The sequence below is a fragment of the Seriola dumerili genome, unplaced genomic scaffold, assembly GCF_002260705.1.
Source record: "Seriola dumerili isolate Sdu_G_001 unplaced genomic scaffold, Sdu_1.0 BDQW01002433.1, whole genome shotgun sequence".
Taxonomy (NCBI): domain Eukaryota; kingdom Metazoa; phylum Chordata; class Actinopteri; order Carangiformes; family Carangidae; genus Seriola; species Seriola dumerili.
This window is the reverse complement of record NW_019176688.1, coordinates 27,434-49,903: the sequence shown is the minus strand read 5'-3', so window position 1 is coordinate 49,903 and position 22,470 is coordinate 27,434. Positions and strand designations below refer to the sequence as shown.

The 22,470-nt window shown below is 42.0% G+C and overlaps 2 protein-coding genes across 3 annotated transcripts; one reads left to right on the top strand and one right to left on the bottom strand.

The window, feature by feature from the left end:
* Nucleotides 1-834: 834 nt before the first annotated feature.
* Nucleotides 835-12,628, bottom strand: enc1 (ectodermal-neural cortex 1). Its single transcript, XM_022769269.1, has 3 exons — nucleotides 12,322-12,628; nucleotides 4,756-6,571; nucleotides 835-1,629 (listed from the first exon to the last, which is right to left on the bottom strand). The coding sequence occupies exon 2, from the start codon at nucleotides 6,563-6,565 to the stop codon at nucleotides 4,790-4,792; it is 1,776 nt and encodes a 591-aa protein (XP_022624990.1). The 5' UTR covers nucleotides 6,566-6,571; nucleotides 12,322-12,628; the 3' UTR covers nucleotides 835-1,629; nucleotides 4,756-4,789.
* Nucleotides 12,629-15,941: 3,313 nt separating this feature from the next.
* Nucleotides 15,942-22,451, top strand: hexb (hexosaminidase subunit beta). 2 transcript variants are annotated; one of them, XM_022769267.1, is made up of 14 exons: nucleotides 15,942-16,277; nucleotides 16,446-16,597; nucleotides 17,456-17,521; nucleotides 18,037-18,083; nucleotides 18,222-18,332; nucleotides 18,426-18,527; nucleotides 18,611-18,743; nucleotides 18,871-19,051; nucleotides 19,143-19,229; nucleotides 19,315-19,387; nucleotides 21,092-21,272; nucleotides 21,714-21,804; nucleotides 21,921-22,025; nucleotides 22,152-22,451. In XM_022769267.1, the coding sequence occupies exons 1-14, from the start codon at nucleotides 16,009-16,011 to the stop codon at nucleotides 22,213-22,215; spliced, it is 1,662 nt and encodes a 553-aa protein (XP_022624988.1). In that variant the 5' UTR covers nucleotides 15,942-16,008; the 3' UTR covers nucleotides 22,216-22,451. The 2 variants fall into 2 exon arrangements, with proteins under 2 accessions (XP_022624988.1, XP_022624989.1); XM_022769268.1 differs by lacking the exon at nucleotides 21,092-21,272 and adding an exon at nucleotides 20,229-20,403.
* Nucleotides 22,452-22,470: the final 19 nt, after the last annotated feature.

The following is a 22,470-nucleotide window of genomic DNA, read 5'->3' as shown; positions in this document are numbered from 1 at the left end:
CCAGCGGGCCAATTTAAGGCAGGTTTGGACCCAGGTTAGGGCTTAAAGAGAATCTATCAGAAGTAAAATGATTATTTCTGTCTTTCAACCCCATTCAGACTTCTTATTTGGGCAGTGACCTTGTGGCCTAAACTGCTTTACGTCATCAGTAATCGGAGCTATCCTTCCTCTTCCATCCACACTGACATAACTGAAAACCCTGGGAGAGTTGCACCTCTGTCTCTTTGAAAAGAACAAGTTCCTCCTGGGAAAGACTGAACTGTGCAAAATGCAGCCGAACTGAGATCAAATAAAACACAACACCTGGCCATGCATGACATAACCCAAACATACATTCACATATGAATGCAGGCAGAGAAGAAATAAATAGGATTAAACATATTAAACATAACAGAGTAATCATTGTCATATAAATTAAGACTACATTGCAGCAAGTTTAAAAAGAAACTGATTCATTCTCAGTTTAGGTTAAGGTGACAAGATTTCTGTGACCACAGAGAAGAGTTCATGCCAGTTTTACTGAATCACTATGAGTGGACATGCTCTAAAAAGGCTTTATCTATGACTCAGCAAGCAAGCCGCCGCCTTTATCAGAATAACAGAAGCACAGCCGGTCTTTTACAGCATTAAGTGAACAGCTGAATATGACAGTGTCTTTTCTGAAGCGCTGAATCCAAACACTGAATGCCGCCCCTGTGTACAGTGGGTTCGTTAACCGACACTCATTGGGGCGTTAATGCGTAGCTGCAAAACAGCAAACATGTAAGGTCGTGACCCCCCCCCCGAGGCACCTCGACATCCCCCACCACCACCCTCCACCGGGCCACGCACAGATCCCCTCCATCCTCCTCAACCTCAGCTGGCGTTGGTCATCAACACCTCGTGACTTGCAACTGACAGCAAACTGCCAAAGCCTTCATAAGAGGAACACTCAAAGGTTTGTCTCTGTGTCTGAGCTGTTAGAAGCACGTCTTTGAAAGAAGAAAGAAAGAAAAAAAAAAAAAGATACGAGGGGTCAAACAAAAGAGCTTATTAGAGGAGAAGAGGGGGAGATTTGCTCCTTCATTGTGCCTTTTATAAATCAGCTGTATTCAGTCAAACTGAGTTGCTTCCTCTTCTTTAGCACACCAATCACTGCATTCTCCCTCCATCTCAATAGAACATTCATCATGCTATACTGTACATTGCAGTCTCTGTGAAAAGAGTAATTTCTTTTCTTCTTTTTTTTTTATTTTTTATTTTTAATCATAGAGAAAAACATCAATACAGATCCTCACAAGCCTGCCATGACTAAATGGGAAAAATGCAGGTTGTGTAATATTTCTGCACTCCTCGTATGGCAGCATGAAAGCCTGATATGCTAGATGTCGAACAAGCAGCAGCAGTTTTGTTTGGTTTGTTTTGCGTGAGTTACTGCACTGTACGTCTCAGCTTCCTTCTCAGAAACGAGAGATGACATCATTCCGGTTAAAGTGTCCAGCTGCTCGATCGTGTGTCTGGGTTCTGCATCCTCGCAACATCAAGATGAATGTGGGTGTCTGTACATCACTGCTCAATGTCTCTTTTAGAGGAGGAGAATGTGTGCCTCTTCACAGTTGGAGTCCAGTGGATGATGCAAAACGGGGAAATCTGAGGAAGAGAAAAGAATGACTTGTCAAATGGGACAATATAACGAATAAAGATGCCTGAAAGCGAACAACGCTCAACAGTGTAAATGTGACTTTCCCATTATTCCCAGTACAAAAACAAGGCTCTAGCATAAAGCATAAAGTCGAGGATGTACCGAGGGTGGATGAAATAAAAACCAACACTTGTAAAATGTAACAGAATCCAATGCAATAGCTGTCGATTCAAGACTTTTGAGGCCCCCCTGTTTGTATTGGACCGCATTTTATTCGCTTCCTATGTGATATAATACAACACCAACACAAAGGGCAGCCTCAAATATCACCATAGGAATGAGACGACTTCTCCCCGACACGGTTTGGACAAGAATTTAAGACCAGGAGCATCACAACATTGTGATTTATTTTCAGAGCTACTACATTACATACATTTTACAGGTATTGCTGTATCTCCGGCTAGACTAATAGATTTGGTAAATCCACCTACTCTGTTTCCTCAGTACAGTCTGGCCTACATCCAACGTCTTATCTCCCCCTCAGCCTACTACACTTTTCACATTTGAGCGCGTTTTACTCACAGAATTTCACTCTGACCTTTCCATTTTTGAAAGCGTTTATTTAATATGTACTTATCTGTACACCACAGATGGTTACAGGCTTGGCAGCTCTCTATGTGTATAATGTGAATGTAATATCATCAGCTATCTCTGTCTGGAGTTAGGTCTTTCACTTGCTGCTGGTGCTGCAGGACATACGTGACGAGTGAAAAAAATAAACCCTGAAGAGGACTTTCTGCCCAGTAGCAAACTGGCTGGGAGAGGAAATGTCTTGTTGGTGATGAAGCCTTGGTCCTAACATTAAGATTACAATCATCATTTGTTGTAAATTCACTTGAAAAACAGAAAACTAACGAACCATTTAAAAAATAAAAATGAAACATTGTGCTTTCACAGGGTGTCATGTGCCAGACTATTTCTTGGCCAGGAGCAGTAACTTCCTGGAGTCTTAGCTAGGCTAACTGGCTGCTGGCTGTAGTTTCAGTATGGTGTTATGAGACAAGATACAGTATCTTAGACATGGGTTTAGTTAAAGAATGTGAATTGGGGGCGCCTCGTGGTTCTAACCGCAGCAGCCATTGGTTCGAGTCCGACCCATGGCCCTTTGCTTGCATTTCATCTCTCTCTTCTCTCTTCTCTCTCTCTCTCTCTTCTCTCTCCTCTCTCTCTCTCTCTCTCTCTCTCTCTCTCTCTCTCTCTCTCTCTCTCCCTGACTTTCCTGTCTATCGCTCACTGTCCTTTCAGAATAAAGGCAAGAACGCCCAAAAAATGTGAACAGAGCTGAACCATGTACAGCTACATATGTTTGGTCATCAGATTCAGATTTTTCATGATAGTTTCTTTTCATCTTTTGTGTGTAATTATCCTGTAAATATATCACCTTCATCTTCCTGCATTATCAACCTCATTTAAGAGTCAAAAATATTGTGTTTAGTTTTGTTAGTACCATTCGCCCCCGACTAAAAGCTTTCTGAGACAAAAAAAATTTAAAAAGCAGGAAGTGAGAATTGTTCTCCTGGGAAAACACTGAGAGCTTCTTTTTTTTCTCTTCTCACAGCTACAGTCTCCTTCTGTGAGGTCTAACATACTTCCTTTCCCTTTCATTCCTTAACAGTCAGCCTTCTTTTCCATTCCTCCACATTTTGTCTTTTCACCGCGTGCAGTGAGTAGACTGTCAGTTGCCATGACAGACAGGCGCACAAAAAAACAAATTCTGTATTAAATTAGTGGCAGGATTATATCCTTCACTGAACACTGTGTTGCACTGGCTTAGAGGTAGTTCAAACCTTCAGTCGAGTCTCTGCCTTTCAGAGATGAGTCAGTGAAAAGAAAGGGAATAATAAGTCTTCAAAAATATTTCATCCTGTAGAGAGCAGGAACATCAGTGAAGCTGCTCTGTGCCGCTTCCTGGCATTATTAAATGGGGGAGACTGTGTTGTGCTGGACAGGTGCAGGAGTCACTCTATTTCTTTCCTTCGCTTTCTGCTTTCTGCTGCGAGCTGCCAACCATTTCAACAAATGGGCCTAAAGCGAAAATGAGCAGGATTACATGCATGTGTACGTGTAGGGGAATCGGTGCAGGGTGCAGGGTTTGTGTGATGTGATGTGATCGGGACCCTCGCAGCCTGCGGCGAGAAGGAAGATCAGGTTTGCCAGCTGACTACACATGTTCCACATACGTCTGGCCTGTTTATCGTCAGAGCAGGAGAGCGGGGTTAGAGCGAGGCCAAGAAGACGTAGATGGAGCGAGAAGAGACTGTTGAGTCCAAAGGTGGGACGAGAGGTGGGGTGAGGGAGGGGTGAGGGAGATCCTCACTTCCCCTTCTGCCACATCTCTCAGTCACCTCCACTTGTAACTGATGATGAATGGCTTCCGACACGGCGTGAGTCGCGGGCTGCCTCCCTCGCACCCGACGTTAAGACCATAACCTCAACAAAGGAAGGCGACTGAGAAGTAGATTAGCCTCGCCAGGGTGTCGTAGCCTGCTGGTGTGTGGCTTGTCTAATTGGCAGACCCCCTTTTCCCGCTTAGAGAGATTTCCCCCACAGGAGCAATAAAAGTATCCTATTCTCTTTCAATTACCCTCTCTGTCCTTCAGCCCATCCCCACAGCCACATAACTCACTTAACCAATGCACACAAGCCCCCATCAATCCCCCCCTCCTCCAGTCCACCCTCCTCTCCTCTAGATCTTCCCCCTCTCTTCTCCTGTCAGTATTTCTCTTATTCTGAAAATCTGAAAGCCTGAGCGACCCAACCCAAGGACTAAGATCGATGCAGCAGAGTCAAAGATATCGTCTTTTTTATTCCACACATTTTCCTCCCTTGTCAAAACTTGGCATCTACATTAAACATAATTCAGAGACTCAGGTGTAGCCCCAAGCCATTAGCTTCAAACAGAGATGAGGAGCAGGTCTTTCAAGCTCCACATACTTATATTTTTTTCCATTTTCAAACTTGCAGTCTTCAGCCCCAACCAAAGGTTTAAACTATTTTTTTCAGTAGCACTCCCCAAGACTTATAAACAGACTATGACTATGGTTCTACAAAGAGACACAAAGGGTTAAACTTACCTGATGAAAACGGTGTGGGTAGAGGGTCGGGGGCTCAAGCAGGCAGATGTTTCCAGGTGCTGACGAAAGCAGTGGGAATCAGCGAGTATGGCACAGTAGTGATGCTGTTCCAGGAATCCAACGTGGGATCATAGCAGTCCAGAGTTTTACACCTCTGTGTGCCAAAGTACCCACCCACCACATACAGTTTGTTCCCCGATGCTACAGCCTGGCAGCTCATCCGCTTGGCTGTCACATCGCCCACTTTAGTCCACTGGTAGCTCTCGCTGCTGAACTTATAAGCCGAGCACGCTGAGAACTCTGTATCCCCACCCATGACAAAGATCTGGTTTCCCAGCACGGCGGCGGCGGTGTAGCGCCATGGTTGCGGACAGGACGCGGGCACAGTCCATCGATTCTCCTGCGGATCGTAGCACTGCACCTTGGGAAGCTTGTCGTGGGTGACGCTGGTTCCTCCGAAGGCAAACAGCTTGAGCTTGACGCTGACCACCGCTGCATTGCTCACACCTTCTCTCAAAGGAGCCACCATGGTCCACTTGTTTGCCACTGGGTCGAACTGCTCCACCTGTTTGAGTGACACCGACGGAGAAGCCGGGAGGCAGCCAGTTGCTGCAGTATGACCTCCTACCACGTAGAGGCAGTGTTTCAGCTCCGCCGAGCCATGGCCGAACCTGGCGATGAGCATGGGAGCAGCTTTGGACCATTCCTCGTGGACGGTGTCGTACACCCATACATCTTTAGACACGCCGTTCTCTGAGCCTCTCCCTCCAGTGATGTACACCTTACAGCCGATGGCGCAGGCGCTGAACTCCTTCCTGGGGCTGGGGATGTCCGCCTTGGGGATGATCTCTTTGGCCTTCTGGTCCACCAGGTACAACTTGTCACACATGAAAGTCTGCCCTCCCAGAAGAAACAGGGCATGGCTGGTTTTTCTTGGTCGGGCACACGGGCTGTTGACGACGCCGTCATTTTGCAGGATTTTCAGCTTACAGCGGATAGCTTCATCCACCAGCTCCTTGCTCTTGGCCTGGGCGTTGATCAGCTCCTCTGTCGAGACATTCTCCATCAGAAAGATGGCAGGCAGCAGGGCGAGGCGGACCGTTCTCAGAAGCTCTGGAAGGTGGCAGTGCCTCCTCTCCAGGTCATAGTTGATCCAGTTAAGGGCAGCTTCGTAAACCAGTCTCTCATCTTCTGTCTCTAGCTCCTCGTGCGATAAAAGCTGGACCACCATGTCTTTGGGCAGTTGGAGGAAGTCCTCTGTCTTGCAGATAGCAGGGAAGTTGCTGAGGCACATGCCCCAGGAAAGCTCTGACAGCTTGGTACACTGGTGGGCGTCAGACAGCAACAACATGCCAAGACAGTTAGAAGGGTGAAGGTTTCTCTCTAGGAATTCAGCGCAGGCGTCACGGATGTCCTGAAACTCCAACATGTCCCCCGCTTCCAGCAGAGACTCTGCGTTCTCCTCGTTGATCACCACGCGTGACGAGTATGCGTAATCCAGCAGCAGCTCTAAAACCTCCGGGTGGATGGAGTCGTGGAAGTCGACCTCGCTGGCCTGGCTCTCCCTCAGCCCACCGCTGAACATGGCCTCGAAGTAGCGGCTGCAGGCAGCCAGCACTGCGCGGTGGCAGGGGAAGGAGCGGCTGCCGGCATGAAGCAGGACGTCTGTGAAAAGCCTTTGCTGCCGCAGTGAGTTGAGGTGCATGAGGACGCTGTCGGCATAGGAGGACTTGTGGAACAGGTAGATGTTCATAGAGCCAGTGCTGGCTCTAGATTTTCGGTTCTCATGGACGCACACGGACATTTTCATTGAATCCTGAAAGAGAAAAAACAAGAAAAATCTCTCTTTAATGCAATTATATCTCCTAGCTGAGAGTTTAGCATCATAATAATGAGTTTCCTTTGACGAGGAGGCAAGCTTTCAGTCATAACATCCTGTAGGAGTTTGTTGTTGTCATTGACAGCTTAAGGAAAGAAATCAGGTCATTAGAGTGTTACAAAAATGTGTCTTTCATCATTCGATCTCCATCTGAATTCACTAAAAATCTCCACTTCTCTAGTCTCCTCTTCCACCATCCATCAGTCCACCTCTTTCTGTCCGTGCCAAGAGAATGTGGCTTTGCACAAACATATTCATATGTATTATGGTTGAACAATATTTAAAAAAAAACCCACAATGTTGAGCAGCCTGGGGGAATAATATCTTTTATATGTTGTATTTATGATTCAGATAATAAAGTGGGATATATGCAGCTTTCAGTTTATGTGAAAGAAAGAAAGTATAGGTGTTTTTCTCTCTTCATTTTTTTTAAACAAACATGTATATATATTATTTTTCTTCTAACACATCCAAATAGCAGATGTTGGAATTTTCCATCTTTTTTTTTTTTTTTTTTTACCCATGTCCACTAATTTGAAAGTCAGATGCAAAACACATGAGACACATGAGATGTTAGCTTGTATGCAAAAGTGGCGTGTAATTACTGTAAATCAGACTAAATTATGTTGTTTATCAGAGAGACTAGATTGTTTGTCTTTAAGATTAAAAAAGCAGACTTTGCTGTGGGCCTTACTTGCCTTATTAAACTGCATCTGACAGTACGATGTCACTGCAGAAATATTACATTGTTCAGCCTTAATATCCGTATTATGATTGTGTGCATTTTTGCAGAGAGTATTGCAGTCCTTCCTTAAGATAGAAAGATGTAGTAGCATATGTCTGGGAGTTATGACGGTCAATAGTCCTCTCTTCAGACAGCAGGTGGCTTCTCCACATTCAAAGCTGAGCAGTATTAACTCCTCTCTTGTACAGATACCATGATTTATTAGTAAGAGAAGAGGAAAGGAATGTATTGAAAGACTATTTTAAGCCTCAGAAACGCACAGAATCTACAATACAACTTCCAGTAAGTCACAGCTCCCATCCTCACTGTCCTTCCTCTGTCCTTGCTCAGGGCTCACTTTCATTCCACCCAATTTCAAGACACGTCAAGTGCCTCCAGCACTCTATTTCCAGAGGAACTGAGTCCCCGTCTGACCCAGTAAATGCACAGCTGACAGATTCTTCAACCAGACATTTCAAGTTCTCGGCCCGCCTCAGGGTCTATTTTGAGGAGTAATAATTTGAGGAGTGAGAGAAGATGGATTGATCTTAACAGTAAACTTTAACACCGACTGTACTAACACTCGAAAAATCTGTGTTTTGGATCGAAACAGGCTCGAGGTTGTTGCAGCATGTTTGTAGTTTCCTCTAATTCTGCTGGGTGCTATAGATCCCGATGATGAGCTTTCAAGGCAAAGGTGTTTTCAAACTAGAAAAACAGTCATAAAATCTTTTCAAAACACTCCTGCAACATGATCTACTCCCACCACTGCCCATCAGTGTCCTCAGTGCATCACAGACACAGTGAAATGATAAACTTCATGGTTTTAAGGGGAAACATATTTTTCTATACTTTTTATTTTGAGTGTTTTGATCATCTTTTTTTCCAAGCTTGTCACTATTGTAATCCATTGACTGAGGTCAAGCTGACATGACTCAGTCACTGACATTGTTTCTCTGTCGGTGAGAAAATGTTTTACAAACCTCCAGGTGGTGAGGTTTTTGATACTGAAAAGATTGATTTTCACTTCAAGCCCTAGCGAGTTCAAAAGTTCCCAGGTGTCATAAATGATTCCTCTGCAACGCAGCTGCGGAGCGGAGAGGACACTTTCCATTTTCCTTGAGTTGCATCATCTGCCCCAAAAATCCCCAGAATGCCGCCTCATGAATACACAACCAAGCCTGAACCCTGCAGGCGCAAATGAAAGTCCAATGGGGCTTCCTGTTGAGCAGTGTCACTCACACCGTTGGCTTCAACAGAACCGTATTGTTACTTGTCATAAATTCCAGGAACATGGTTAAATTCCAGTTAAAATAACTCCCTCAAGCAGCAACTCTTCCAAAAAAAAAAAAAAAAACCCAGGCACCCAGGTTGGCTGCTGTGGTGCCAAACCTGCAGCACCTGTTAGCATAATGTATTTAAGCCACTTGCAAAGCATTTCAAAACTGGAGCCAAAGCCGGGAGGCAGAATGGAGCGAGGTGTGAAAGATAGCGAGATAACCAGCTGTAATTTTATGTGAACTACAAAGATAAGAAAGTACTCGTGTGACTGCTTCATAAATAACACTGTCCATTTGTTTTCATACGTGCACGTGAGCCAACATAACGTCATAAAGGAATAGTTTGACTTTTTGAGAAATGTGTTTATTCACTTTCTTGCCCTGATTTAGACGAGAAGATTGATACCACACTCATTCATGTGACATATGAAGCTACAGCAGCCGTTTCGCTTAACTTATGACTTTATACATAGGCCATATAGTCATATTTCACAATAATAACAAGAGGAAGACTCTTATTTATCACAACTTGATGAAATGCAAAAGCAACTGCGACTTCGGCTCAGCAGGATTTATTGCATTCCAGCACTGACAAAACTGGCAACCCGTCATCCTCAGGCCTCTGGCTCAGTCAGCTATATCGAGACTATCCTAGCCTGCTCTCTCTCACCTGCACCCCCCCCCCCCACACACACACACACACACACACACAGAGTCATGATACTGCAAGCTCATGTTTTCTAATTGAAAGATGTAAGTGGCTTGATCTGAATAAGTGGCCCTAACAAATCAGGCTGTAAGCTTGAGAGGTTTTCCGTATGCTAATCGCTAGCGTGTTAATAAATATAACCTTCAGGTCTGACACTTATTAGTATTTCAAATGATACAGTGACAGTTCAAGGATTTTAACTAACAAAACTTTCCAAGAGCACAGTTGTTTCAGTGCAGGAATCTAAGGAATCTGATCTAACTTCCAAAGTGTCATCGGTTTCCTCTCTGAAATGAATCAAAGAGAATCACAGTGTTATCTCATCTTGATAACGGCACGGCACGACACGGGCTCGCTCTCAGAAACACCAATATTTTGATCTGCTGAGCAAATAGTTTGATTTGACAGTTTGATTCAAGCATTTCAGAATCTCTAAAATCTTACTTAAATCACAGCAGTATCCACTCATCTATTCAATCGTTTAATCCTATTATAATAACTTTGAATTTTCCTTTTGATTGCCTCATTGCCTAAATGATGATAATCAGAAATATTACAGTTCGTACATTCCTGTCTTATTCAGCTGCCCCATACAATTACTTTTGTTTTGCATTTTTATCAAACAAAGAGCATAAAGTTTTCCACACCTGCAGTGAGTGAAGGAGAGATAAAGAGAGAGGAGCAGCAAAACAGATACTTCTTCTACCATTTGCATTTTAAAGGATAAAGCCTGGATTACCAAGTAGTAGTAGCCTGCAGGTCCTGAAAACCCTTTGTTCATACATTTGTAATTTAAATGGGATTTTTCCTTTGTTACAAACTTGCCTGTCCCCAACATTTGTCCAGTGACGATGTTTTATTACTGTGTGTCAAACTTATATATTCTAAGAAGAAAACGTGATTTCAGAGTAAATGGGTTCTTGTAAATTTTGTGTTTAAGCAGCATTTTAAACAATACACTGTCTGTAATGTGAAGATGTTTCATGTAAACACAGACTATTGGGAAAAATCTGGTCACTTCACCCGATATAACCACAATCTAACAATCTGGTTGTTCAGAGTAAACAGGTTACAGCGAGGATGAAAACATTGTGAGTGCAACAAGTCGCTGTGAAACGCCTGACGACCGTCTGGCAGACGTAAACATCCCATGTTTCAACACATTTTAATTGAACTATGAATTTCTGCTCTAACTGAGAACAAATAGATGACTCTTTTCAGCCACGTCTTCAGGAGTAAATTAATAACTTTAAATTACCAAGAAAAAAACAACATCAAATAACAGTTTGCATATAGATTTACATAATTTGTTCATGAGTAAACGAAATGTTTTTTGCCGAACAGAATTCAACTGATAACCTGTTGCCCTCATGATGTGATAGTGTGGCTGTTTTGTTTTCTGCTTTATCATGTTTCCTCATTCTTTCTGATTCTGAGTGTATGCGTTCACTTTGACTTCCACTGGTGACAGTCCAGATTACTAATACATGTTGTTTGAGGCTATGAAGGTTGTTTGCATATTCATTGTGAATATAACCACAATGAAAATATCAAATACAATTAGGCAAAGTGTATTATTACAACATAAACCAACAGGAGCTGAAACGTTCATCTACTGGTTGATCGACAGAAAAGTAATCCCTAAATATTCTGATGTGTTTCAGCCATTTTTCAAGCACAAATGGTGAAAAAGATGCTGTTTGGTTTCTCACATGTGACGATTAGCTGCTTTCCTTTGTTACATACTGTATGTGAAGACTTTCAGGTTTTGGCTGCAGGTTGGAAAAAATAAGCTGATGTCATTGTTTTTTTGTTTGTTTTTTTTAGCAATTGCAATCTATTGATCAAAAAATAGATCAGATCAGTTCCAGCCCCAAAAGCCAATCACCAGTATCAATAATAATCAACAATCAGAGCTCATGGTATTGTAGTCTGTAGACTGTGATTGATCTCAAAGCCTATTTTTCTTTTACACTAACAGAGTCAGTACATTCACACCAACGTGCCATCAAGAGGAGGAAAAGATGCCAACAGTGTGAGTGTGTGTGTGTGTGTGTGTGTGTGTGCGGTTGGTTGCCTGGATGGCTGTGAGAGTTCTCATCCTTATCCCCTCACAGAAAGCAGATCTACGGGTACACAACCGGAAAGCACATACTCAGAAAGAACATGGTTAAAAAAAAAAAAAAGAGAGAGAAAGAAAGAAAAAAGAAAAGCATGCACACGCAGCCATGGACTCTATCTGAGGCCTGGCTGGCTGCAGTCTGTTTAAAATCATTGCCAGGTGTTCACAGTCAACCATGGACTCAGGAAGAGGGATGGGAGGGAGAGACTTCAAAAGTAAACACCGGGCTTATATGGGCCAAGTATATACATCTGCCACTTTGACAAAGAAAAGAAAGAAAAAGAAATGAAACAAGATGCAAAAAACAAAAGAGGGGCAGAGCAGCAGCTATTGATCTGCATGTCCGCATCAATCTTCATTGGAATCAGAGAGAATCAGATTTATAGTCTCACACCAGCTGTCCACACACATCTGAGCGAGGTTAACTGCGTTTAATCCAAAGCCTTGGCCATTAAAAAGATACAGCTTATCCAATTATAAACACACGAGGAGAGCGTGTCACACCTGATGTCGCCTTTTTAAAACATGTAAAACATCCTGAGCATGCATGAGTATGCAGGAAGGAGGAGAGAGGAGAGCACAAAGGAGGACGGGAGATCTGTAGCGTATTTCATAAAAAATAAAGAAATAGTGCAATCAATGTGCTGAGTAAATGATAGCGATAACACTATCATTTCATCAGTGAATGTCAATAACAATCTTTTGTCCATTAGCCTGTTTTTTCTGTTGCGCTTTCTCTCTTACAACAAGGAGTTTTCCATCATCAGGTGATCAAGAAAAGGGGTAAGCAGCAGCTCTCACATTAAAACAACATGGAAATAGGGTGTAACAGGGACTTATCGTCAAAGGTACCTCTTTGGGTGAAAGCAGGAGTTCAACTGTGCCCGCAGTATCCCTGGAACATGCCACTTCTGAAAGAGCCACGATGCAAGCCCTGCGCACGGGGAGTGTGGTAACTCCGTGGTTATTTCCGAAACGCTGGCGGGTGTACTCGCGTCAGGATGAGGCCGATTTTTTTTTCTCCACTACACTGGCTTTTGCTGCAAATTCCGGAAGTTGTTATAATATAATTTCACATAAATATGTTAAGGCTCCGCACAAAATGGACGGGCTTTGATATCGGGGATGAGCTGAGATGTTTGGAGGCTTTCCTCCAGCGCCGCGGCTCCGCTCCTGTGTGGCGATCCTCCTCCTGCGCTCCCAGTCCTCTCTCACTGAAATCAATGGGTGTGTTTACTGTGGGAAGGGGGAGGATCGTCACCTCGTGCAGGAAATGAAGTGTGTGGTTGGTGGTGGGGGAGAACTCACACATGCATATTACAATTTGATATGGAGTTTTTTTTTTTTTTAAATTTATTTAGGTTTAAGTATTTTAAAGATTTACTTCAAGATGAGTCAAATTAAACTTATTCCTCGCTGTAGGGCCCTTTCAGACTCTTGGACCAGCCTTTGGGGAACCAGTGCACTAAAAAAGTTAATTATTTTATGTAGTAGTGGTGTAAAGTAAAGTATAGTTACTACTAGTTACTTTTCAGCCTCGCAAAAAAGTTTTTAGTTGAGTAAAAGTACCAATGTATTACTGTAAAAATTCTCCTTGCAGTTAAAACTCAGTGTAGAACAATGAGCAACAAAACATACAAAAGCAAAAGTAGCCTAATAGTTAAGTTGCCCCTGTAAGTACCTACTATGTTGTTTCTGAGTTTGGTCCAGTGGCTCCCACCCTTTGGACCAGGCCCCTCTAAGTGATTAGGAAACATTAGGTTTCATCTCAAACAATGTATTTTATAAACTTAGCCATTCACTGTTAAATGAAAAATGTAATCCTCAAGGCTGCAGTACTTCGTTGCTGCTTTTAAGAGTCAGACTTTACATATAAAATATATTCAGTTTATAAAATGTGATGCATAGCCATTTATGAAGCAGTTGAATTAGCTCCACCTACATGTTAATGCATGAATAAAAATGACTCAACACTAATAGTGGCCATTCTGCAAAATATGAACTGTCACTTTTGATACATTTTACTGCGAATATTTCTTACTTATATTACTTACAGGGAATAAATGATCTGAGTTCTCCTCCCACCACTGTTCTTTTAGACCTGTATGTGTCTCATCTTATTAGAACCACGTGTGTCTAGATTTCATCATGTGAATAGCTCTGTGTTAAATATATGGGTGCCTGTGTTGCCGACACCTCAAATGTTACTGTGATAGCTGATTACACATTAGATTGTTCTGAAATCAATTCTGTAAGATACAGGAAACCTCTGTCTGTCGATATCAGACCTACAGCTGATGCTCAGGAGCTGATGTTAGATTACACTGTTACTGTTGTTTGTGTCATACTCTTGTGGAGTCACCACTTAAAAAAAAAAAGAAAGGGGGAAAGAAAAACTATGGTACATATGTTTCAAAACAAGGTAGGAAGGTATAGGGAATACCATAATGTCTGACTGAGCCACAGCAAACCCACCGCTGAATGCCACAGCCACAATATAAGTCCTATAGGATTATAAAGACATTGTGGTTTTTGGCCGGGGTAGCTGGGAATGGGAAGTCCAATTTTATCCCTGGACATCTTGTGTGAGTCACATCTGTGGTCCTTGCGGAGAGTACTTTTGGCTGTGACTAAACCCTTTAGTGGACCCTTGAGGCTATAATGTCATTATTTTGTTTGTTTTTATGTGCGGTGAACTTGTGTTGTGGCGATTACATCCTCGCATCCGGTTTCTTTTCCCATCAAACTGTTTTTATAAAGACAGAGTTAACAATTACCGTAGCTTCACATCAAGGATGATACAGCACACTGTTCCTCAGAGAGATGCATTTAATTATGAAGAAAACCTCATTGTGGCAGCAAATGCTTCATCTACGTGACACGAGAGACACCTAGTGGGCAAATAGTGCAGAGGGTTGAAAACTGGAACTGAGGGAATAAATACAGACTGAATTGTAATGAACTGAACCCACGTGTTTGGATGGCATTGGTTTTTACTTAGTCATTGTTTGGGGTTTCACTTCACTGTTGTATGTGTAAAAAGAATTATAATATTTTTTTCCTGATATCTTAACCCTTCCCATCACCACAAACAGCATGTCTGAAAAACTTCAAAACTCCACAACGGGCTCTAAACTCTGGGAGCCTTTCCTCTCCTAATGACTGAGTTTCAATTTGTCTGAGTTTCTTAAACCTAATATGTATCGTGGTAAACAGTTTCGTTCAGTCTAGGGGCAGTTGGGCTGTAGCTGATTGTTGTTCCAGCGTCCAACACAACCTTTCCAGGAAGTGAGGTTAAGGTGATGGCAGAATATCTCATATCTCAATATCTCTTGTGTCAGGCTGTTGCTATAGTTTCACACTGTGGCTTGAGTCTGAATGCGGATCAGACAGGACTGCAATAACATCAACGTTGATGCAGGAAGTATCAAGTCTTATTTTAATCATACAGTACTGGGTAATATGAAATGTGATACAGAGCCTTATTACAAATTGAAAGACCTTTCCTGTTAGCTCACTTAGCTGTTAGCACTCAGAAACATGTTGAGCAGATTTGCATTTGGAGTAAAAAAAAAAAAAAAAAAAGCATGTTGCTGATGCAGTACCTTTCTACTCACTGGTGGAATATAACTAAGTACACTTACTCAAATAGGACTAAAGTAAAAAACTCCTACGTTACTTCAATATTAGTATCATTTAGATTTAGATTTAACATTTAACTTTTAGACTTAAGATTCATACACATTGTTAACAATTAAATATGACATGATGTTTTACACAAAGCTCTGTCTCAAATGAGAGGAAAATGATAGATAGATAGATAGATAGATAGATAGATAGATAGATAGATAGATAGATAGATAGATAGATAGATAAGCCAATAAGCTAAAGAAGCTTGCTGTAAACGCTTCCTTTTAGATAGTTCACCTGTGTCTGAATAATCAAATTTAAATGGGCATGGGCCCTTTTTTCTGAATGATTTTTAAGCTTTTCTCAGGCTGCACAAACCAGTCACTGATAACTACTTTTGTCTCACCTCTTGTGATAAATCAGTCACGAGGGATGACACAGATGCTGGCAGATATATTTTCCAAACTAAAAATGTCTTGATCTAGAGTCCACTAGCTTTTACCTACCATACATTTTAATGTCTTTTTTTATTCGAATTCATCCTGTTCATCCTTGTTTTACCCTTCAACCCTTTCTGTTGCATTTTAAGTTTATCGATTTATCTATTTTACTTATTTCCAGCAGATAACACCAAGATTATAAAAAATAATTGTAAATGGATGTACACATAAATAAAGCTAATTTCATGTTTCCTGTTGTTTTTGCATTCTTTGCATTTTACATTTAATTCCGTTTGTTTAATAATGAATAAAGAAATCTATAGATACTTTCCAAACAGCAAGTAAGTGGTTCCCCTTTAAATGTTTGCACAAAATCGACTTCCGCCTTAGAAGCCCCGCCCTCCTCCCTCAGCATAATGCTGCTTTCGGGTCGCTGCCAGGTCTTGTGACTTTACGGTCTTCATTCAACATGAGCACTACGCTGAAGTTCACCGTGCTGTTGCTGGCCCTCGGCTTTTGCCAGGGGCTGCAGCACAACTATGACAACTACATCGAGGAAGAAGAAGGAGTCGAGCCCGTTTCCCAGGCTTCAAAATATGGCTCTCTGTGGCCTCTTCCGCAGAAAGTGCAGACCTCAGAGGTTTCATTGAAGTTGTCCGGCTTCAGCTTCAAAATTGTTGACGCCAAAGGGTCATCCGCTGGCCCGAGCTGCAGCCTCCTGCAGAACGCGTACAGGAGGTGAGAAGCTGGGTTTTAATCAGCTGGGTTGTTTATGTATGTGTTTAGCTCGCTTTTGTTTCTCTCCCCCTCCCCAGTTCCTTGTAAGACGAAAACAAAAGCTTCGTTGCTGCGTTCAGGAGCCGGTCTCCGCTTCATAAACAAGATCTCACCTGTCTTTCTCAACAGGTATTACGAGTACGTGTTTGGAGGTGCCAAAAAACAGAAGCAGGGCAAAACCTGGCGAACAGGCCCCTCTGAGCTCACGGAGCTGCAGGTGTGGATCACATCACCTGACTCTGAATGTGACGGTTTCCCCAGTGTGACATCTGATGAGTCATGTGAGTCTGTTCCTCTTTGATATCTCATTTAATCCTGTTGTTTATTACGGTACTTCCACGCAGTAAACAAGTACTTTTACTCAAGTACTGCAATTGAGTATGAATTTCAAATAATAGGCACATCTCTATATAATACAATACAGTTTAACAGCACTGAACACTACTGAATGAAGGATGAGTTACTTATAAAACTTTGACATGAATTTATAAAATATGATGCATCAGCTGCTCATCAGTCTGTAAAGTAGTTAAAGCTTGACTAGTGAAATGCTGCTGACTATTATTAGTATTAGTACTTTTTCTTAAGTAAATTATCTAAATATCTAATATCTTCTGCTTCTGCAGAAATGGAAGTTGCATACTGTTATCTGCAGGACTCTGTTGATTAATTATGATATTCATCTATTGCTATTTCAAGTTTCTTCCCTGACAAACCAGTGGTTCTTAACATTTTTTGGCAAGTGTCTAGTTGGTTGATTGGTTGCGTTTTTCTGCTGAGCGAGTAGTATTACCTTTGATACTTAAAGTACATTTTGCTGATAATACGTTTTCTTAGGCAGGAACTTCAATAAAGGTTTTTTGCTTTTATTTTTACACATATTTTTACATTGTTGTAGTGTTACTTTTACTTAAGAAGAGGATCTGAATTCTTGACGACATGGGGCATCGATCTGATTCTGTGTGCTCATGATTTGCCGGTGGAATTAGAGTTTACTTGGCCAACAGATACGAGGATTAACACGGTTAATCTAGACTGAATGTTTAAAGCCCCCCTCTAATACCCTCTGTAATAACCACCTGCAAAGCTTTGACAACTCTGTAAATTTACATGCAGTGTACAACTGTTTGTGTCCACAGATGAACTGTCAGTGAAACAGCCGGTTGCTGTCCTCAAAGCACCAAAGGTCTGGGGAGCCCTGCATGGTAGGACTTTTTTGTTTGCCTGTTATTACACCATTTGAAAGCAAACTCTGCTTTAGGACATTTATTTTCATTATTTATTAATTCATTATTATTATTTCTTTTGAATAATTGTTTGGTGTAATGTACAATATGTCAGAAAAAAAGTTATAAATGCCCGTCACAATTTCTCAGAGCTTAAGATAATGTCCTTAAAATTGGCAAATTTTGTTCAATCAGTGATCCAAAACCCGAAAGACACACAATGTATAATGATATAAAACAGAGAAAAGCAGAACCTAAGAAGCTGGAAACAGAAATGACAAATTACACTCATTAAGCTGAAGTCACCATTACGACCGATGATCACAGATAAAAGTCTGATACAAAGTTTCACTTTGTTGTTGCCCTCGCTCCTTGTACAATAAAATTACAGTGTGCTTGTTTATTGCCCAATCTAAAGGTAAATGACTTTCAAGAACTGCACCTGATTAATTACGATGTGTGTTTTTATTTTTCATTGTTTCCATGGTTTTTAGGTTTGGAAACGTTCAGCCAGTTGGTGTATGAAGATGAATATGGAGCTGTAAGTGAAGGACAATATGAGTGTTTCTAACTTTCTTATCTTAATGAGGACGTTTTGTTGCACTTGACATCCAGACTGGTCAGCCTTGCTGTATATGAGCCAGGCTTTAACTCAAGCTTGTTTCAACTGCGTTTCCAGAAAAGCATCAATTCCACAGCAATCAGTGACTTCCCCAGATTTGCACATAGAGGCATCTTACTGGACACCTCTCGGCACTTCCTGCCCATTAAAGTCATCTTGGCTAATCTGGTACGTCAATAATAAGAGCTGCTTATTTTGTTTGTCTCATTTCTAATTTCATTTACAGTTTTAAATACATAAATCCTTTGTCCATTCATACAGGAAACAATGGCGATGAACAAATTCAATGTCTTCCACTGGCACATCGTCGACGATCAATCCTTCCCATACCTGAGCCGAACGTTCCCACAGCTGAGCCAGCAGGTCAGTACGACTGCGTTTTTCATATTAGCACACTGTATTTGTTACAATCCACCAGAAGAGCTTATTCATCACACTGTTCACAGGGATCTTACCACCCGTACACACATGTGTACACACCCGCTGATGTGAAGATGGTGATTGAGTTTGCACGCCTGAGAGGCATTCGCGTCATCCCAGAGTTCGACACTCCGGGACACACACAGTCCTGGGGCAAAGGTGAGTATTGCGAGAACTGGTGGAGAGAAGCTTTCTGTGTCACCGCCCTTTTTTGTACGCACCTGGAAACACTATCTGAAAACAATAAAGCATAAAAAAATGAATCTAACCTGTCTTTCCCTCTCAGGCCAACCCGATCTGCTCACACCCTGCTACTCTGGCGCCGAACCCTCCGGCTCCTTCGGACCAGTAAACCCCATCCTGAACACCACGTATGACTTCATGAAGCAGTTCTTCATGGAGGTCAGCTCTGTGTTCCCTGATGCCTACGTTCACCTGGGAGGCGATGAGGTGGACTTCACCTGCTGGTGAGACGGTGTACACGATGTTGGAAACTTCTCAGCATCAGAGACCGGACAAGCGTTAACATCTGCTGCTGTTTTTGCTCTGACCCTGCAGGAAGTCCAACCCGGACATTAAGAAGTTCATGGATCAGCAAGGCTTCGGACAGGACTACAGCAAACTGGAATCATTCTACATCCAAAAGTTTGTTTCACATTTATACCTTAGTATTTTCCTTGTTCCCTACATTTTATTCCTAATTTCTTTCCATATTTTATTTTCCTTTTAGACTCTTGGATATCGTCACCACCACCAAGAAGGGCTACATGATCTGGCAGGAAGTCTTTGACAATGGTGTTAAGGTAAAATAGAAATTGTGTGTCTTGCTGTCTCAATAAAAGTTATTTGCATGTTAGAGTTAAGACTGAGGGATTTTTTTAATGCTAAATAAAACAAGGTGTTTGGGCAAGTACTTTATCAACATTTATTGGTCATTTGTGTTTTTGTTTTTTCATCCTGTGTTAGAATAGTTTCACATTCTGGGAGATAATTTCCTTTCGTGCTGAAAGTTATATGAAAAGATCAATACCACTCTCATGTCTAAATATGAAGCTAATCAGCAGCCAGTTATGTGTGCACAAAGACTGGAAATGAGAGTAAACAGCAAGTCTGACTCTGTCCAAAGGTAAGAAAATCCACCTACCAGCACCTTTGATGGGTCTGTAATTAACTCATTATGTGTAATTAACTCATTATCAGTATTTATCAAATGTCATTATGCAAAAGAGAAATGACTTACTGTGGTTTTAAGGGTGGAAGTTGCTACTGCTGGCTAATTGTCTGGTGCATAACCTCAGTTAAGCCACAGCTTGTTCTCACACTATAGTTTTAAGATATAATGTTTTAAGATATTATATAATGTGCTAATTAGTGAGCTTTAAAGGTGCTGGTGGACCAGTTTTGTTTTTGTTTTTTTGGACAGAGCCAGGCTAGCGGTTTCCCCCTGGTCCAGGATTTTAAGCTAAGCTAACTGGATGCTTTTGTATTTGGCATACAAACACGAGCCTGGTCTCTAACTACTCACCTTGCTCTCAGAAAGAAAACAAATGTATTTCCCAAAATGTTGAACTATTCCTTTAACCATGACCGCCTGCTCTGTAGTATGTGACCTAAGAACAGTAGCTTGGCCTGTAACAATTGCAGCTAAAGCCTGACACAGTAGTGCATGTGTGGATCGGCGGCGGGTCTAATGAGGAGATGGGCAAGGTGACGGCAGCGGGATACACCACCATCCTCTCCGCCCCATGGTACCTAGATTATATTAGCTACGGACAGGACTGGCAGAGGTACTACAAGGTTGAGCCACTCAACTTCAACGGTTAGTTTTCATTTAAAAAAAAAAAAAAAAAATTGTGTTTTATGTCGAATCAGTTCATTTGGTGGAGGGAAAACTCTGATTTGGGTTTGATTTAATTGAGGCAACAAAAAGTATTCTGGACTTTGTTCAACAGGCTTACGCTTGAAAACTGCACAGTTGTGACAAGGAGAGAGTCAGATACAGACCTGAGGTGAACATGGGGCAGTGTGGTTGGTGGTTTCAGATGTTTCTTTCATGGGTCAATGTAGTTCACCGCTGTGGAGGACCAATCCTGGTTTGTTTGAAACAATAACCAAATAAACTAAAGGTGAAGTAATTAATCAGCAACAACGTTGGCACCGAAAGGAAGTCCACTCCTTGTCCTGGATGTCCAGGGTTCAAGTCAACCAGCCGGGGCGAAATAAGTCAGGTTTGGTCCTCCATGAACACGGACCAAGACGAAAGTAGGACTGAACCTTTTCAATTTCCAGACACTTTCCTAAAATGTCATCATGCAGATTGTGACATTATCATCTGCGACTAACTAAAAAGGAAGATAATCAAAACACAAAAGACACATTAATGTCTCGAGTGGATTCGAAACAATTGAAGGCTCTGACATTTTCGTCTTCGCCCCCCCCCCCCACCCTTTCACCATTTCTCTCTTATCTTGCTAATACTGACACTCTCATGTATGTATGCCGTGTAGCTGAAACCAGACACAATTATCCACGTTTGGAAAGGAACCCAGCAGCAATACCAGAATGAGATGGCAAATGTTACATCATCAGGGTACCAGACCCTGCTGTCCACTCCCTGGTACCTGAACCGTATCTCCTACGGCCAGGACTGGCGGGGCCATTACAAGGCTGACCCGCAGGATTTCAAGGGTTTGTGTCCACATGATTGAATTATTTAGCAAGATTTTTTTTCCCCCTGCACATTTTCACTGGTTGTTTTTTTTTTTTTCTCAGTATTTACATAAGGAAGGGTGTTGGGAGTTTGCCTGAGTCATATGATTCTGTTTTATTGCTCTGTTGTTGATCTGACCCAGATTTTATCAGCTGTATTGTTGGACTCTGTTGGACACAGATCTGAAACGTTGTGGAGTTGTCACTCCTGTGCAAATACGTGTAAGCCTGTTGAATGAACAGAGGGAAAATATCTTGATATTTTTGCTATCGGAGGGGAGAAAATCGACATAATCGTAATTCAGTTTAATTAAGCATTTTATTTCTTTTTATTGTATTATCTCTAGTCCTGTGGAGGTTTACATTCTCTGGATGTTGGTGATGCTGCTTGATCTCATCAGACATTACTTTTTAAAACAGGAACTGAAGCGCAGAAGAAACTTGTGATTGGTGGAGAAGCCTGTTTGTGGGGAGAATATGTCGACGGCACCAACCTGACACCCAGACTCTGGTATGTCTCATGTGATTCCTTAATTATGTTTTTTTGAACCTTGACACATCACATGACAATGAATGGACTGATATCTTTTGTTTTTTTTTTCCTCTTGTCTTCTATCACTCCCTCAGGCCTCGTGCCAGTGCTGTGGCGGAGCGGCTGTGGAGCGCCAAAGAAGTGACGGACATCAACGACGCCTTCAACAGACTGTCCATGCACCGCTGTCGTATGGTGGAGTAAGTATCTCACATCTCTTTATACCATTCACTGCATCAGTGCAAGTCGCCAAAAGCTGTGCCATCACCTAACTCACATTAAACAGAACTGTATAAAAACATATTCCTCGTATTTTCCTGTCTAAGGCGCGGGATCCCAGCTGAGCCGCTGTTTTCCAGCTACTGTCCCCGTGAGTACAAAGGTGTCTGAGAACAACTGAAAGACCGGCCGTGTGGACGGAAAAGGGAAAAGGAATCAAGTCCATATACGATAAACTCCATGATTGCATTTTAAACTGAGAAATCAAATGCTAAACTGCTCTTCTAGAGATACACTGGCAATGTATTGCTACACCGAGACACGCACAGAACTCTTGATCACATCTGATGCTGTTAAACATCCTGAATCATGAATGCAGTCACTGCTTTTTTTTTTTTTTTTTATGAATGTTTGTACAATTGTCAA